The 17,489-nt window shown below is 46.6% G+C and overlaps 1 protein-coding gene across 1 annotated transcript; it reads right to left on the minus strand.

The window, feature by feature from the left end:
• Positions 1-2,130: 2,130 nt before the first annotated feature.
• Positions 2,131-15,777, minus strand: AMACR (alpha-methylacyl-CoA racemase). The gene is given in 6 exon segments (XM_006109789.3): positions 2,131-2,800; positions 5,170-5,356; positions 11,378-11,538; positions 12,524-12,683; positions 15,461-15,528; positions 15,531-15,777. Coding segments are annotated over 6 exon segments (1,158 nt in total). The 5' UTR covers positions 15,703-15,777; the 3' UTR covers positions 2,131-2,390.
• Between the last annotated feature and the right edge of the window lie 1,712 nt (positions 15,778-17,489).

Below are 17,489 nucleotides of genomic sequence, written 5' to 3' on the forward strand. Positions count from 1 at the left end.
ATGATCTTGTACACCTGAATTTATATAATATTAACCAATGTACCCAATAAATTAAATTTTTAAAATTAAGTAAAACAAAACAAATATAATCCCTCTTTCACTAGAATTTCCATCCTCTTACCTGCCCCCTTGCCTATTTCTAAATCTACAGTTTGCCAAAAAATAACTAGAAAAAAGAGAAAGTATAGCATTTTCTGCACAAGGTCTTATACTCTTCAGAAGCAAAGTATGGGTCACTAACAAAAGCTAGTGACTTTATTTATATACATTTGTTCACTAAAAGTTCACACCCTACAAAAAACTTTTCATTCAACATTTTATACAAAGTTAATCAATCACCGAAATCAATACTCTAAGCCAGCCCATCTGTTTATTTACAAGTTTTTGCCAACTTATTTTTATACTTTTCCTCACTAATCTATTCAACAGATTTTTTAGCACCTTATGACAGTAAAAAGGTAAAATTACTTGGTTCATATCCATTAGAACGGTGCTACTCAAAGTGTGGCCTTTGACTTGGAAGCAATATAAGAAAGTTCGGTAAAAATGCAAATTCTTGGGTCCCGCCCTGGACCCACTGCATTCAAATCTCTAGGGTTGGGATCCAGATATCTGTGTTTTAACAGTATCTCCGTATGATTCCTTGGTGTGCTAGGAGTTCGTGGCCTAGTGAAGAGTTATGTAAACTACACTAAAAACAATTACTGTCTTTGGAGATATGTACAAAGTGTAATGGGAACGTAGCCAGAGTTCCTAAGACTAGGAGCTAACACCTAGCACCTAGGGTGTTCCAGGCATGGCAAAGTCATCGTCTCAGACATCACAATGATAGAGTGAGATTCGAACCCAAGGCCTTTCTGCTCCAAAGTTCATAATCACTGTACAAAACCACCGTAGGGTTGAGAAATGAAGGAAGTTGCACTAGGAAGACTGTGTCTGAGCCACGTCTGAGTTTGCTAGGTCATCGTGTTGGAGCAAAAGGAAGCGGGAGCATTGTGAGTCCTAGAAAATGGTGCAGCGATGGAAAGGAAGGAAGCACATTTAGAAACGTGGGCAGTCCAATATAAAGTGCTGGGGAGGGGAGGGGCATGGATGGGACCGGACAACTAGGTAGAAGTCTTATGACAAATAAAGGGTTGATGTGCTATATGAATGAGTTCGTATGTTATCCCATAAGAAAAAAGAGGATCACTGAAGACTTTTCCAGGCCTGAGAGGACCAGCCTGGCGTCAAAACCACGTTGGAAATAAACGAAGGCAATGACATTGGAAGTCAAAGTGAATAGGAAGCTGCGCCGCGGTCCAGGGAAGCGGTGACAGGGCGGGAATGAGTGAGCAATGGGCAGGGGGCCGGGCACCAGGGCTGCGGAGGTGGGACTGGCTGCACATCGCTACTGACTTGCATTCCTTTAATACATATTCCCTGTGTTCACCACGGGCTGGGCACCGTCCTAGGAGCGGGGGTTTAGCATGAATAAACCCTACAGATCCTGTATAAAGCTTCCCGTCTAGCATGCAGTGCTTCAGAGGGAGTGAGGGCTGGGTTAGCAGTGATGTGTGCTGTGAAGAAAAGTAAAACTGGGGTTGGGGGGGAGGGGCAGCGAGGGATAACGTGACTGTGACTTTAGACAGGGGTCAGGAAAGGACTCCTGTAGAGTGGCATCTGGGCAGTGGCCTAAGTGAAGTGAGGGGTAAGCCAGGACCTACAGGGGCAGAGGGAGACGCGATGGGACTGGAAACCAGAAACTGGTGACAGGAAGAAGTCTGCGAGGCCTGGCAAGTGCATGACAGTGCAGTTGACCGAGTCAGAGCCGGGTGGCTGACGCTAACAGGCAGCCGCACGGGGAAGCGGGCTCTCAGGAGGGTGGTCTAGAGGCAGGGGTGGGTGATCCGAAGGAAGTTTCAAGACTGGCTGAAGAGCTTCCTTATCAAATTAAAAGTATCAGACTTTTCTATCTAAAGACATTCGTTGTGGTAAACAGTAGAACCAAAAACATTTCAGTGGGTCACAATATGCTATTTAAGTGCTACTTCATCGGACTTTCTTGAAAGTTTTTCAGACTTAAAAGTTCACAAGTAAAGTTTAGGGCAAAAAAGCTTTATTTAGTAAAAAATTATATTAATTCAAGTATATTATAAATATTTAAGTGTTTTAATATCAACAAATATAATCTATCAAGGTACAAAGAGTGCCATAATTTAGTATGGGTAAATTAAAAACATTCCTAAATCAAAAGCCACTTGGTGTTAACCATTTTTAGGACGGATCATTACTGTTTCTTAATCAGAAAAGCTGGAACGCTGCGGTCCTGTCCGCTCATGTTCCCATGCACACATCTGTATGTATCATTCTATATATGCAGTATTCAGACTCACTTGCGCTGAGGGACTTTAGAGACTAGCTCTCAGCTTATTACCTTCAATAACTTTATCTGAGTAAAGCTGATCGATCTCTTCCTGGCTGAACCCAAACTCTTTAAGTATCTCTTCAGTGTGTTCTCCTATCAATGGATCCCTTTCCAAAGAAGGGGTAGCTGGGGTGTTTGACAGCAGAGGCGCCGGGCGGGGACTCACACCCTGCTCCCCATCAGTGATGAATGAGCCCCGCTCCTTGTTGTGAGCATGATGGGCAACCTCTTCGAAAGTCAGAACCGGAGTCACGCACGCATCTGTGCCATCAAAGACCCGGCACCACTCCGCCTTTGTCTTCTTGGCAAACACAGCTGCAAATTTCTTCTTCATCTCTGGCCAGTCAGCCATGCTCATCTGATTGGGAAGTTCATCGGATTTTAGCCCAAGTCCTGAGAGGAAAAACACAATTTCATAAATTATTATGTTTTGGGTGGAACGATTATAAAAAAACAAAAAAGAGCTCTAAGCTTACTGTCCCAAATAGGATGTTCTATAAAGGTTTCTCAAATGGGCCAAGAGAGGAAATTCAAACTCCGCCTGCAGTTGGAGCTTAAGGCTGGAGAGGACAGAAGTAGTAGGAGTGGCAGGATTCAAAACAGACTTTCCATGCCAGGGTTTTATTATTTACACTTCATCAAAAGTAGCCTAGGGAGGTAAGGGTGGGGGTGGGGGGTGGTCACATATCAACAATAAAAAATATATTTTAAAAAAAAGTCTAATTTCAAAAATCTGTTTTTCTCTCTGAATGGGATTTCAAGAAGAAACTTCCTCATGATGTTATTATCTGTCAGATTGAACTAAAGTAACCTCGTAATGTACATAATGCTCCCAACCCTACAGAAGATAAAATTTAAACAATTTACACCTGTCTGCCTCAGTTTTCAAGGAAGAGGCCTAACAATAAATGATCAAATTCAAGATCGCAATTTTATGAATAGTATTCATTTCTCTGTATTTAATCAAATGAAAGAGTTCTGGGAGGACAGTGATAGTTGATTCATTATCCCCTTAAAAACACTGTGAACAAGGAACCAAAAAGTTGTAAAGTATCCAAGACTCACTGCCCTGTTCCTACAGCAAACAGGACAGAGGTTACCGGCCGTCCAGTCACCGGTGGGGCACGCAGACTTTGCTCTTGAGCAAAAGGGCCGTGGAGGGCCCACCCCCGCGCAGGCAGAAAGGATGAAGGCACCTGCTGGGGAGGTACAGGAAGATGGCTCCTCTGGCTCATGCTTCCTTCATTGACAAGCTCCTACCCCCGCAGGACTCCAGTATTGATTAAATTATACCCAAATCGCCACTTGACTAGGGTTTGGTGTAAATGTCATTTATTCCCTCACAAAAGAGGGTTTTTTAGTGTGGAAGTTTAAGGGTGAAATAATAATAAAAGCCCCTTCTTCTTCTTCTGCATATTTTGTGTAAATTTAGCCACATTAATCAAATAATTCTCATTTTCATAACCCTTTCCTTCTCTACCATGTTGAAGAACAACTAACTGTAAGCTGCTCTGAAAATGTAGGATGAAGAACTTTCATATTGACAAGAAATGATGCCTTTGTTATGTCTATAATAATAAAAGCGTAATATTCTAATTAGACCAGATGTCCTTCCAGATGACCTTCCGGACAGAGCCAGGGCTGCGAGGGCAGCCCAGGTCCCAGGTGCCAGAGGGAAGCTGGTGCTGGCACCTGGGGAAAGGAAGGCCTACTCTTGCATGAATTTTGTGCATTGGGCCTCTAGTTGTTGAATAAAAAGAGATGGCTGTTAATTATAATTTTATATAATTGCATATATTATATGTAAATTATAAATTGAAAAGAAAATAGTTTTGTTTGTATGTACACAAAAAAAGGACTAGAAGGCCACATCCCAAACTAACCCCAAGTGGAAAGACAATAAAGAATTTTTTTATTTCTTACTTTATAAATTCTGTAATGCTTAAAAACGGTTCTACAGTTTTTTTCAACTATATTTAAGTTGGTGAAGTTAATGTAGTTGATCATAAATTGCTCTCTAATGCTGGCAAAAACAGTCATTGCAGCTATATACAAGTAATTTTGAGTAGGACATTGCATCTGAAAAGCTACTATACATAACAGTGAAACTCTAAAGTTGAGAGAAATGCACTATGACCAGCTTGTCACATCACTTCAGAGTATATTCTAAAACTTCTTAGATCCTAAATTATCTGTAAACTTTAAATTCAAACATTGCACAGGAACAAAAAAAAACACAACACTTCAGTTCAATTATTTAACCAGGAAAGAAGAGATCACAAATTTTCTTGCTAACTTGTGGTAGCATGCCAACAAGACAAGAATCTGCATGACAGTTAAACTGCAGAAGCATCAAGTGATAGTAACGTATTCCAACAAATCTCAGTCACCAGTCTCTCCATGCTCTGGTGACCCTCCACTGAGGTGTCATGAGGGACATCTATCCCTGGACAGGATGGCTAGCAGGTCATTTCTAGGGAAGAATAGATAAATATCTAACGCTACAGAGCACAAAATGTATGAAACACACCGAACTCCCACAAAAGAGGGCATTATTTTTTTAAATCTGAGCTATTTTATAGAATTGTAAAATTACCTGCCAATTTAAAAGATGGGGGAAATACCCCACAGTAGAATGATGGCTGTGATTGGGTTAATCATAAAGTGAGTATGTAGTAAAAGACATGAACTTCAAAAGGCCCTGAGAGCGCGGCTGAAGCGCAGCCACAGGAAAGGGGCGGAGGCACAGGACAGTTACCCACCCTTGACCAGCAGCTGGTAGAACTGCGGTTCTAGCGCGCCAACAGCCATGAACTCCCCGTCGGCCGTCCTGTACGTTGTGTAGAAAGGGGCCCCACCGTCCAGCAGGTTCTCCCCTCGAGGCTGTTCCCACAGGCCGAGGTTTTTAGTTTTCCACAGAAAAGAGCTTAGGTATGCTGTGCCTTCCACCTTGAAAGAAACAGAACACAAGACCAACCCAGGTAAATTAACTGCAAAGCACAACTACATTCTACTTAGGTTGTCCTTTCATTGTTGTGCAAAAAATGTTTATCTGAAGAGTCTAACAAGGTTATACCTAATTATACAACTTCCTTGGTCTCTAAGTTATGGTGGAGTGGGTTTCTACACTATTCACCTCAGAAAATACTGTTCAGAAAACTAGACGGTATTACTTTGTTCTCCCTTTCCTATAAGCCTGGCAGAATATGGATAATTTTTGAAGTTAGGGGAGGGTACATAGAAGTTCATTTACAGAATATTCTCTCTACTTTTTGGTATATGTTAAAACCATCAGGATAGAAAGCTAAAAGAAAGCACAAAGGCTTTTTAAAGTCCATTTTCTGATCTCAGTATCTATAAACACATACACACAGATATATAACACATATCACATTCTAAAGGTAAATCACATTAAGTAAAATTTAGCTTATTCTAGTTTGACTCCAAGCCCAAGAGAACTGTACTTATGTATTTACTATCTCACCTTTAATGATCACTAGAAAGTCTCAAAGTACAGGCACACCTCACTGTATTGCACCCCACAGGTATTGCAGTTTTTATTTTTTTATTTATTTTATTTTTATTTCTTTATTGATTAAGGTATTACATGTGTGTCCTTATCCCCCACCCATTGCTCCCCCCGATCCCCCCCCCACTCATTCCCTCACCCCCCTGGTGTCTGTGTCCATTGGTTAGGCTTATATGCATGCATACAAGTCCTTTGGTTGATCTCTCCCTCTTACCCCCACCCTACCCTGCCTTCCCTCTGAGGTTTGACGGTCTGATCAATGCTTCTCTGTCTCTGGATCTGTTTTTGTTCATCAGTTTATGTTGTTCATTATTTTCCATAAATGAGTGAGATCATGTGATATTTATCTTTCTCTGACTGGCTTATTTCACTTAGCATAATGCTCTCCAGTTCCAGCCATGCTGTTGCAAACAGTAAGAATTCCTTCTTTTTTACTGCAGCGTAGTATTCCATTGTGTAGATGTAGCACAGTTTTTTAATCCACTCATCTGCTGGTGGGCACTTAGGCTGTTTCCAAATCTTAGTTATGGTGAATTGTGCCGCTATGAACATAGGGGTGCATATATCCTTTCTGAATTGTGTTTCTAGTTTCTCGGGATATAGTCCTAGAAGTGGGATCACTGGGTCAAATAGGAGTTCTATTTTTAGTTTTTTGAGGAAACTCCATTCTGTTCTCCACAGTGGCTGCACCAGTCTGCATTCCCACCAGCAGTGCAGGAGGGTTCCTTTTTCTCTGCATCCTCGCCAGCATTTGTCATTTGTTGATGATAGCCATTCTGACAGGTGTAAGATGGTACTTCATTGTCATTTTGGTTTGCATCTCTCAGATGATTAGTGACTTTGAGCATGTTTTCATGTGTCTCTTGGCTTTCCTTATGTCCTCTTTCTAAAAGTATCTATTTAGGTCCATTGTCCATTTTTTGATTGGGTTGTTTATCTTCCTTTTGTTAAGCTGTATAAGTTCCCTGTAAATGTTGGAGATTAAACACTTATCAGAGATAACATTGGCAAATATGTTCTCCCATGCAGTGGGCTTTCTTGTTGTTTTGTTGATGGTTTCATTTGCTGTTTATTTTGATGTAGTCCCATTTGTTTATTTTCTCTTTAGTTTTCATTGCCCTAGGAGCAGTATCAGTGAAGAAATTGCTTCAGCATATGTCTGAGATTTTGCTGCCTGTGGATTCCTCTATTATTTTTATGGTTTCCCATCTTACGTTTAAGTCCTTTATCCATTTTGGGTTTATTTTTGTGTATGGTGTAAGTTGGTGGTCTAGTTTCATTTTTTTTTTTTTGCAATTTTCTGTCCAATTTTCCCAACACCATTTATTGAAGAGACTGTCTTGACTCCATTGTATGTTCTAGGTATTGCAGTTTTTATAAATTGAAGATTTGTGGCAACCCAGAGTCAGGCAAATATACTGTTACCATTTTCCCAACAAGCTCAGATGATTGTTAGCATTTTTAGCAATAAAGTATTTTTTAATTAAAAAGTTAAGGTATCGCCCTAGCTGGTTTGGGTCAGTGGATAGAGCATTGACCTGCAGACTGAAGGGTCCTGAGTTCGATTCCGGTGAAGGGCACATGCCTGGGTTGTGGGCTCGATCCCCAGTGGGGGGCGTGCAGGAGGCAGCCAATCAATGATTCTCTCATCATTGATGTTTCTATCTCTCTCTCCCTCTCCCTTCCTCTCTGAAATCAATAAAAATATATTTTAAAAAAAGTTAAGGTATGTACATTGTTTTTTAGACATAATGCTATTGCACACTTAATAGATTACAGTATTGTGTAAACATCTTTTATATGCACTGGGAAACCAAAAATTCGTGTGACTCAATTTTAATATTCACTTTATTGCAGTGGTCTGGAACTAAACCCGCAATATCTCCAAGGTGTGCCTGTTAAGAATAATGTGGGTGGCGCATATATGGGTTTTCTGAGTCCAGGCAAACTAGTTTAGGAATGCCGCTTCCCACCGAGTCCTGGAGGAGAAGAGATGGGTTCTCGTGCTCAGTTATGACCACCACAGGCTTCATGCTCGGCACTATTTAGAGAAGATACTTCCCTAGCCTGTGGCTTTTACAGCCCTGATGCTTCCAGCTGCCCAGAAGAAAGTCATCAAAGAGTCCTCCTCTCAGGTTGCCAGTAGAGGGGCCAATTCCAGCTGTGAGCTCAGGGTACCAACAGAGGGACCAATTCCAGCTGAGAGCTGAGGGTACCAATAGGGGGCCAATTCCAGCTGTGAGCTCAGGGTACCAACAGGGGGGCCAATTCCAGCTGTGAGCTCAGGGTACAAACAGGGGGGCCAATTCCAGCTGTGAGCTCAGGGTACCAACAGGGGGCCAATTCCAGCTGTGAGGTTGGGGTACAAACAGGGGGCCAATTCCAGCTGTGAGCTGAGGGTACCAATAGGGGGCCAATTCCAGCTGTGAGCTCAGGGTACCAACAGGGAGGCCAATTCCAGCTGTGAGCTGAGGGTACCAACAGAGGGACCAATTCCAGCTGAGAGCTGAGGGTACCAATAGGGGGCCAATTCCAGCTGTGAGCTCAGGGTACCAACAGGGGGGCCAATTCCAGCTGTGAGCTCAGGGTACAAACAGGGGGGCCAATTCCAGCTGTGAGCTCAGGGTACCAACAGGGGGCCAATTCCAGCTGTGAGGTTGGGGTACAAACAGGGGGCCAATTCCAGCTGTGAGCTGAGGGTACCAATAGGGGGCCAATTCCAGCTGTGAGCTCAGGGTACCAACAGGGAGGCCAATTCCAGCTGTGAGCTGAGGGTACCAACAGAGGGACCAATTCCAGCTGTGAGTTGAGGGTACAAACAGGGGGGCCAATTCCAGCTGTGAGGTTGGGGTACAAACAGGGGGCCAATTCCAGCTGTGAGCTCAGGGTACCAACAGGGGGCCAATTCCAGCTGTGAGCTCAGGGTACCAACGGGGGGCCAATTCCAGCTGTGAGCTCAGGGTACCAACAGGGGGGCCAATTCCAGCTGTGAGCTCAGGGTACAAACAGGGGGCCAATTCCAGCTGAGAGCTGAGGGTACAAACAGGGGGGCCAATTCCAGCTGTGAGCTGAGGGTACAAACAGGGGGCCAATTCCAGCTGTGAGCTGAGAGTACCAACAGAGGGGCCAATTCCAGCTGAGAGCTGAGCTACCCACAGAAGGGCCAATTCCAGCTGTTAGCATGGAATTTCTCACAGTTACTAGCTGTGAAACAAATGCCAATTATCACTTTGGATGCATCTCAGTTTTCCTTTTTAACCTGACACCTCATGAACACCTGAATTTATGGCTCTGATATCTGACATCACCAAATAGTGGAGTTTGTATAAGGAGCCTATGGCAGTGCAATTTTTTGAATCTGTGTTACACATATCTTAGATATCACACATATAATGATATACACAATTTTATATAAATATATACACACACACATTTACATACTAGTAAATAAGCAATTAAATGTCATTAATAAGTTATTTAAATTATTACGAAATAAGTACTTGGCCTAAAATTCTCCTTAAAACTCCCAAGGCCCATGTTTACCCGTAGTTCAGTCCTTTTGGGCCACACGGACCAGCAGAGGGCAGCAGAGGGCAATACCTGAAAGCAGGGGCTTCTGCGTCAAACTGCCCGCTGCTTCTGACCCTTTGCTTCTTCCCAGTCATCCTCTCCAAGTCTGAAGCTCTTCCAATGCCAGATGAGATGAGCACACCTCCTCCGGGGGCTGTGGGCATCTGAGGAGGGCAGACACCCAGAAAGCGCCCAGCCTTGCGCTTCCTCGTAGAAAGTGAGCCTGGCACTGCTGCTGCGCCTGGTGCTGCTGGGACTGGGCGAGGAACTGAGACAAGACCAATGGGCACAAAGGCAATGTGAGCTGCACCCCGAGGGCAGCATCAGAAGGCACAGAAGCCGTTACAGAGCTGCCAGTGATGAGCCTGAGAGGAGAAGAAAGTGCAGCAAAGGCTCCAGAGATGGGGTCCCTGGTAGGAAACAGCTTTCACAAGGTCCCCGATGACAAATCCAATTTATAAGATTCTTCTGTTTTAACGCGTGCGATTACCACCAAATATGGCCCCTGACCATTCCTTTTTCTTGGAGTTTTCTCTTTCCTTTGTTTCCATGACAACACTCCCTCCCGTCCCCCCACTTAGCACTGGCTGTTGCTCTGCCCCCTTCCCTAGCAGACCAGTCTCACGTGCTCCCGAATGACTGAAACCTGTTTCTAGTCTCTAACTTCAATATGCCATCTGGATATCTCAAGGCACTTCAAACCTGAAGTCACCAAAAACAAATTCCCTTCCTTTTTTTAATAACAACAAAAAATTCATACAGAGTGCCAGCCACTGTTCACTCATTGCACATGCTACTCATTCAATTCTCTCACTGCTCTGTGGTAGATACCATTATTACAAAGAGCTGAGGCACTGGGAGCTTAAGTCACTCACCCAAGATCACAGAGCTAGGGAATGGCAGCACCAGGATGGAGGAAGTCAGCCATCAGAGTCTGTGCTCCTGACCACTACGCCACACTGCCTCTTCCTTCAGTAATCCTCCCCCGGGGTTCCAGTGACACCATCCACCAGGTCACCCATGCCAGAAATAAGGGGCATCCTCGATTCCTCCCGCTCCCCTCACTGCCAATGCACTGCCAAATCCCAGCTATTTCACATCTCAGATATCCCTTCAATCCAGACCCATTCTACCACTAACTACTTAGTACTTGCTCTCATCTCTTGGCAATAACCCAGGAACCATCTCTCTGCCTCCAGCCTTATCTCCCCCAAGTCCACCCCCATCCTCCCTCTAAAGATTGGTCCAGATGCAGGCACTGATTGGGCTCTTACCAACCAGCTGTGAGACCTGGGGCACACTTCCATGCTTCAGTTTTCTGCTCTTTAAAATAACAACGTGTTCCAAATGCAAATGCATTAGAAGAAATCACACGGGACAGAGCCTTGCTTACCAGCGCACAAGGCACATGACCAAGGTAGGACGGTATAAACCGAAGCATTATGATGCCCACGTCTCCCCGACAAAGGCCGCAAGAAGACCCAGTCTGCTCCATTTGACCTTAGCATCCTTAAGAATCTTCTCTGCTAGGGAAGACTTCCTGAGCCCCGTTTTGAATGAGGGTTTCTTGAAAACTATATTCTAATCACAAGAAACAGCTCGGGGAAAATTAATAAAACACAAGAATCAGGTGAGTCGTGAAAACTGTATAAAATGGACTTGGACTCCACAGACACATGATCAAGATCCGACCTTCTGACTCATGTAAAGGATAGGAGGCTATTTTTTTAAAAAAAAGATGTCCTTGGTAACTTGGATTCAATCTTCAGATCTCACTGATCTCTTGTCTTGTTCAGAAAAACACGTGAGGCAGCCATATTTCATACTTAGGAGCAACTGGCAGGGCTATCATTTCCCCAGGGAACACTCACCATGCTGGCGTCGATGACCTGACCTTTGCCGGAGCGCGTGCGTTCAAAGAGAGCCATCACGATGCCCAGGGCGCACATGAGGCCGCCACCAGCAAAGTCAGCCAGCAGGTTCAGGGGAGCAGAGGGGTTCTCACCGCTGCTGCCAAGTCTGGACAGGACACCTACCAAAAAATCGGAGAGCATTAACCATAAAGTTAATGTCCCTTTTAAATAAATACATGAACACGGAGGAGTAACAGTCTCTCCAGTCGCTGACGTAAGTGGAAACTAGGACATGATGCTTTTCCAATTCTAAACGTATTCAGCCTACTAGTTAACAGGCTTTCCCTCCAGCCGGTTCCTCCTTTTGTGTTTTTTTTTCTTCTCCAAAACTTTATTCCACCGAACATTTTCAAAATTTTATTTGTAAGTTTTTTACTTATTGAGTAAAATGAGAAAAATGATTCCAGAAGAAAAAAAAGATTGTTATCAATTTAGTTTATGATTTCACAAAAGTATAGCGCACTTCCATTCTTATTAGAAAAAGATGCAATAATCAAACACAAGAAAAAGAAAGGGCTTAACTAGACTTGAAAAACCAATTCTGTACTCACTCTCTCCTCAACCTTTAAATGTGTACTCACAGATTCTGAGACGATTTACTCAACAACCCACCATCCTTACATTCTAGAATCAGGCCATTCTAAGACATGCTCTCACAGGTAAAATTTCTAATAAAGGGGTATGATGACCTGAAAACAACAGTTGAGCAGTATCTACAAAAATCTAAAATGGTGACTCAGGCAATGATTCTCCATGAAGGCGGAGGAAGAGGGGTGTCAGAATCAAACCACAGCAGCATTTTCTAACGACAGAGCAGCCATCCCTATCACCACCCAGTCCCTGACTCCCTGGCAGGGGCTTGCCTGAGAAGTGACTCCACATACGCAGTAAGAGTGAGAGAATATTATCCATCAGATGTGTGAAGACAGAGGAAAGGGCTGAGGGTGACTGTTCCAAGACAAGCCAGCGCTTTGGAAACCACCATATTGTCCTTACTGATTTAAATGTTCACCTTTAGAGATTCCTTTTCACTAATCAGTGTGACTTTAGAACTTGCCTGGAAACAAAACGGAAAGTGTAGAGCAATCCTGTTTCCCAGCATACCTGACAGAGCCAAGTAGTTGATGTCATGGCCTGCAGCCTTGGCGAATCTTCCTGACTGGCCAAACCCGCTCAGCCTGGCATAGATGAGCCTGGGGTTCTCCTTCCGCAGGATCTCGGGGCCCAGCTGGAGCTTCTCCATGACACCTTGGGAGAAAAGCAACTTTTTTTTAAGGGCGCATGGATTGAGGACGGGTGGACTCCCTTTTCTGTGGCAAACATAAGACAGCACGCTTGCAAGTAGTACGAATAACATCTGTTGTGGGTTTAACAACAAATGTTATTAGCATCACTTGCAAGTGTCCATAGAAGTCTAAAGTGGTGACTCAGGCAATGATTCTCAATGAAGGTGGAGGAAGAGGGGTGTCAGAATCAAACCCCATGAGCATCTCCAAACTACACAGCAACCAGGAGTTTGGAACCCAGAGTGAAGCCAGCACTTCTGGGATGTGTGGCTTCTGCCCTGGAATGCTGTCTCCTTCCTTATTTCCTTCCAGGCCTATCCCGGATCTTCAGTCTCTCCAGAGAGCATTTCAAATCCTCTCTTTGGCAATTGATGAGAAGTGGTTTGTTCTCTCGGATCGGTTACCCTGGGTCTTTGTTTGGGCCCAAACTTCCTTTTGGGCACTGCTATTCCTTTCAGGACCTTTTCTTTTTCTTTTTTTTTTTTAAAATATATTTTATTGATTTTTTTTAGACAGGAAGGGAAAGGGATAGAGAGAGTCAGAAACATTGATGAGAAACATCGATCAGCTGCCTCCTGCACACTCCCCACTGGGGATGTGCCCACAACCAAGGTACATGCCCTTGACCTCAATCGAACCTGGGACCCTTGAGTCCGCAGGCCGACGCTCTATCCACTGAGCCAAACCGGTTAAGGAGACCTTTTCTTTTTCAATGCCAGCATCGGTGCTGCCACCTGCGGCCTCGGGGTGTCCTTGGGCATGTACATATGCCATCTTCCCTGTCAGCTCAGAGGCTCGGGGGCAGGATTCCTGCCTGATTCCACGCCGGGCCTCTAAAGCTCCCAGCATCAGTGCCTTCACAAAAAGGCTCAGTGAATGCCCGCGGAAAGGAAGGCTAGCTACACGAGCACCCAAGCTCTTCTGTAATGAGCAAGTACAACATCTGCTGCACAAAATGCAGGTAACTGGCACCTAAAGTCTCCTGGAATTAAAAGTAATAAAAATGGCATCATACACTCCTGTCATGGTTTCCCTAAGGCTGTGATAAATCACAAATGAACTCTGGCCCTCCTCCTACCAGTGGTCGGCAAACTGCGACTCGGCAAACCGGGGCTCGCGAGCCACATATGGCTCTTTGGCCCCTTCAGTGTGGCTCTTCCACAAAATACCGACTTCTGCACATGGGCCACGAAGTTTCAATCACACTGTACGTGCGCACCCGCACGTGGTATTTTGTGGAAGAGCCACACTGAAGGAGCCAAAGAGCCGCATGTGGCTCGCAAGCCGCGGTTTGCCGACCACGGTGACCTAAACAAACACCTCACCTGCACAGTCCCTCACCTGGTACAATCCCTCACCTGGTAGCTACGTCTGTGCTGAGGCTCAATTTTCCCCCTAGTTGCCAGGCCCTGGACAAATTATTTAAGCAATTTGAGCTCCCGTCATCTTCAGACAGGGCGTTGTAAATTGTGATATAATCCTAAGGACACTATCCTCAAAGCTGGTGTGCCTGGCACCTCACAGACATTCCATCCATTCACCGACTTCCTGCTCTACACCAGGCACAGCTCCGGGTTTGTCCTCGAGCAAGACCACTCTGATTGCTGACTTGGAACGGGCCCCAGCGGTGCTGACCCAAGAAGCACCTTCCGCAGGTGGTTACAGCAGCGCCACGGGGGCTGCAGCAGGTGCGGACAGAACGCATCCCGGAGGGAGTACGCATCCCAGAGGGACAACGGCCGGGCTCCTCTCACTGAAAATGGGGGCAGTGGAAGGGAGATGGGGGGTCCCGGGTGAAGCACAGGCTTCTGATGAAGGCAGCTGGGTGGGTGGACATCGGTCCCATGCACTGGAATAAATAATGCAGAAGGAGCCCTGACCGGTTTGGCTCAGTGGATAGAGCGTCGGCCTGCGGACTGAAGGATCCCAGGTTCGATTCCGGTCAAGGGCATGCACCTTGGTTGCGGGCACATCCCCAGTGGAGGGTGTGCAGGAGGCAGCTGATCAATGTTTCTCTCTCATCGATGTTTCTGACTCTATCCCTCTCCTTTCCTCTCTGTAAAAAATCAATAAAATATATTTTTTAAAAATAATACAGAAGGAGATGCCATGGTGGCAGGGAGGGGGCTGGGCTGGGTCTGGGATCTGTGGGGCGGCAGTGCCTCTCCACACCACCTGTCTTCCCTCAGTCCCGGCTCTGAAAGAGGGTTGCGCAGTGAGAGACTGGGGCGCCCCCTCCCGGTGGAACGGGAGACCGATGGGGATGGAGAAGGCGGCTCCGGGGAGCATGTGCATGAACTGGAGCTGACGCTGGCCCTGGGAGCCCCTGCACTGAGGCAGGGGGGCCAGCCCGGGCCAGGGTAGGGCTGTGGGGGGCACAACCCCACCCCGCCTCCCCGAAATGCAGCGCGACGACCATGTCCCGTTATGCCGCTGTCCTGGTGGAGGGCCTAGGACTTCCGTTAGATGCCCAGAGGGCTCCCGACCCTCCAGGACCTAGGGGGCCGGCAGACATGGGTGACCGGGAAGAGACACGGGAGGAAGTCGGGGAGGGGAGTAAGGGGACGCGGGCGCCGGCAGGCCCTCGGGTTCAAGTCGGGAAGAGGTTCTCAAGGGGCCCGGGATCAAGGGCATCCGGTCCCCAGGAAGGTCCAGGAGGCTGGGCGGAGGGTTCCTGCGGCCACGGCGCGAGGGCGCGGGGCGCGGGGCGCAGCCTCCATCAGCTCGGACCGGCCGACGGAGCCTCGGCGCTCACCGTGCGGAAGAGCTCCAGCACCACGTCCGCGCGGGCGCACAAGCGCCGCACCACGGCCGCTCCGCGCCGCGCTTCAGGTCCACGGCCAGCGAGCGCTTGCCCCGCGACAGGCGGCTCACGTCGCCCGGCGCCGGCCGGTCCACGCGCACCACCTGCGCCCCGAAGTCCGCCAGGACCATCCCGCAGAACGGGCCGGGGGCCAGGCCCGCCAGCTCCACCACCGAGACGCCCCGCAGCGCCATGGCAACCCGCGTTTCTCTCGGAAGGTGGAGAACACAGGCCCTGGGGGGCCCTACCTCCAGGCCCGGGCGCGCCGCCCCGAGTGCGCCGCCCCGAGTACACCGCCCCGAGTGCGCCGCCGCCCCCTGCGCATGCGCGCGGCCCGGAGTCTGCGCAGTGGGCGCGCCCCGGCCCCGCCTCCCGGAGAGATGGGCGTGGCGTCCACTGAGCCTCTGTCCTTTTTGTCCTGCAGCCACCTCCAAAATGACCCCCAGGCTTGACCTTCAGGTCTCTGGCCTGTCACTGTCCTCTTAGGACGCTTTTACGCTCATCTTTCTGACCCAGCCGTTGTGTGACTCGAGCCCCTATATCTGCCCGTTCCTGGAGCAATAAAAAGTGAATAACTATCTAAGAACGATGCTATAAATTAAAAAGAAAAAAGCCTTAGCAGGTTTTGCCCAGTGGCTGTAGCTCGGCCCGCGGACTAGGTTCAATTCTGATCAAGGGCGCAGACCTAGTTTGCAGGCTCAATCCCCCGTCCTGGTCAGCGTGTGCAGGAGGCAAGCAATCCATGCGTCTCTCTCACACCATGCTCCTCTCTGTCTCTCCCCCTCGCTAAAAATCAATGGGAAAATATCCTTGGGTGAGGACCAACAACAACAAAAGGGATGCTATTTCCACCTGTGGCCTGCAGATTGTCTCCTTCACTGTCTGTGATTCTTAGCCACGAATGACTGAATCCACAAAGGGCTTGAGATCCCTTCTAGATGCGCTCGATTTTGAGTTATAAACTGTGGATTACATGCCTTTCAAAAAAAAAAAAGTTCAAACTACACTACGGAATATGTATAAAGTGTAATATCAGAAGAACATCAGAAGAGGGTGCTCATCGGGGCCAAATGAGAGAGGTCTAAAAATATTTTGGATTTGTCACCTGCCATTTTTATGGATAATGACAGATCCGAGTTTTTCATTTTAATGCACAACCTTTTTTTCTTTTTAAAGTACGATAAAATAAGTCATCGCAAATAGCCCTACTGCATTTACAGATGGTCTTCTCTCATCTCTGCATGGCAGTGGTTCTCAACCTTGGCTGCACATTAGAATCACCTGGGAATGTTTTTAAAATCCTGATTTCTGGGCCTCATCCTCTGGAAATTCTGTTTCTTTGTTACTAATGTTGTGGCCCCACCCCATCAGAAAGAAACAGAATTTCCGGAGGATGAGGCCCAGAAGTCAGGATTTTAAAAAGATTCCCAGGTGATTCTAATGTGCAGCCGAGGTTGAGAACCACTGCTGTATGGCCTGTGTATAGCTGGCTTGGTCATTGGACTGTTCTGGAATTTTAATAGAACCAGAAGTGGGTGCCAGCACAACCAACCTGCCCTGGTCCTTTCCGAAGTACGGGCTCAGATATGCTGAGGCAGGTGATTGAAGTGGAGGCCAGATTCGGCACAATGGTCATCAAGATCTTTTAGGCCAGCTTGAAATCGTCTTCATCAGCTTTAGAATGATTTGGGGTTCTTGTGGCTTTCTCTTTGTTGCCTCCTCCTTAACCCAGACACCTTCTCTTTGCCTTCATCTCTGAACAGCCTCTTTAAAAGACGTACTGAGGCATAGGAAAAGCTTTAAGAATTTGGAAGAGCAAAAGTCTATTCCAACCTGAGTGTCAAACTGAAAGTGGTTAGGCGTGCTCTACCAACATGAAATGGGGAGAGACTTTCATAGAAAAAAAGGTGGAAGCAAAACAAGGAAATTATTGATGGGTTGTGGCTTAAAGCATAATTGGCTGTTTGTGATTGGCTGTTCT

Source organism: Myotis lucifugus, unplaced genomic scaffold (genome assembly GCF_000147115.1).
Source record: "Myotis lucifugus unplaced genomic scaffold, Myoluc2.0 scaffold_68, whole genome shotgun sequence".
In the NCBI taxonomy this organism is placed as follows: domain Eukaryota; kingdom Metazoa; phylum Chordata; class Mammalia; order Chiroptera; family Vespertilionidae; genus Myotis; species Myotis lucifugus.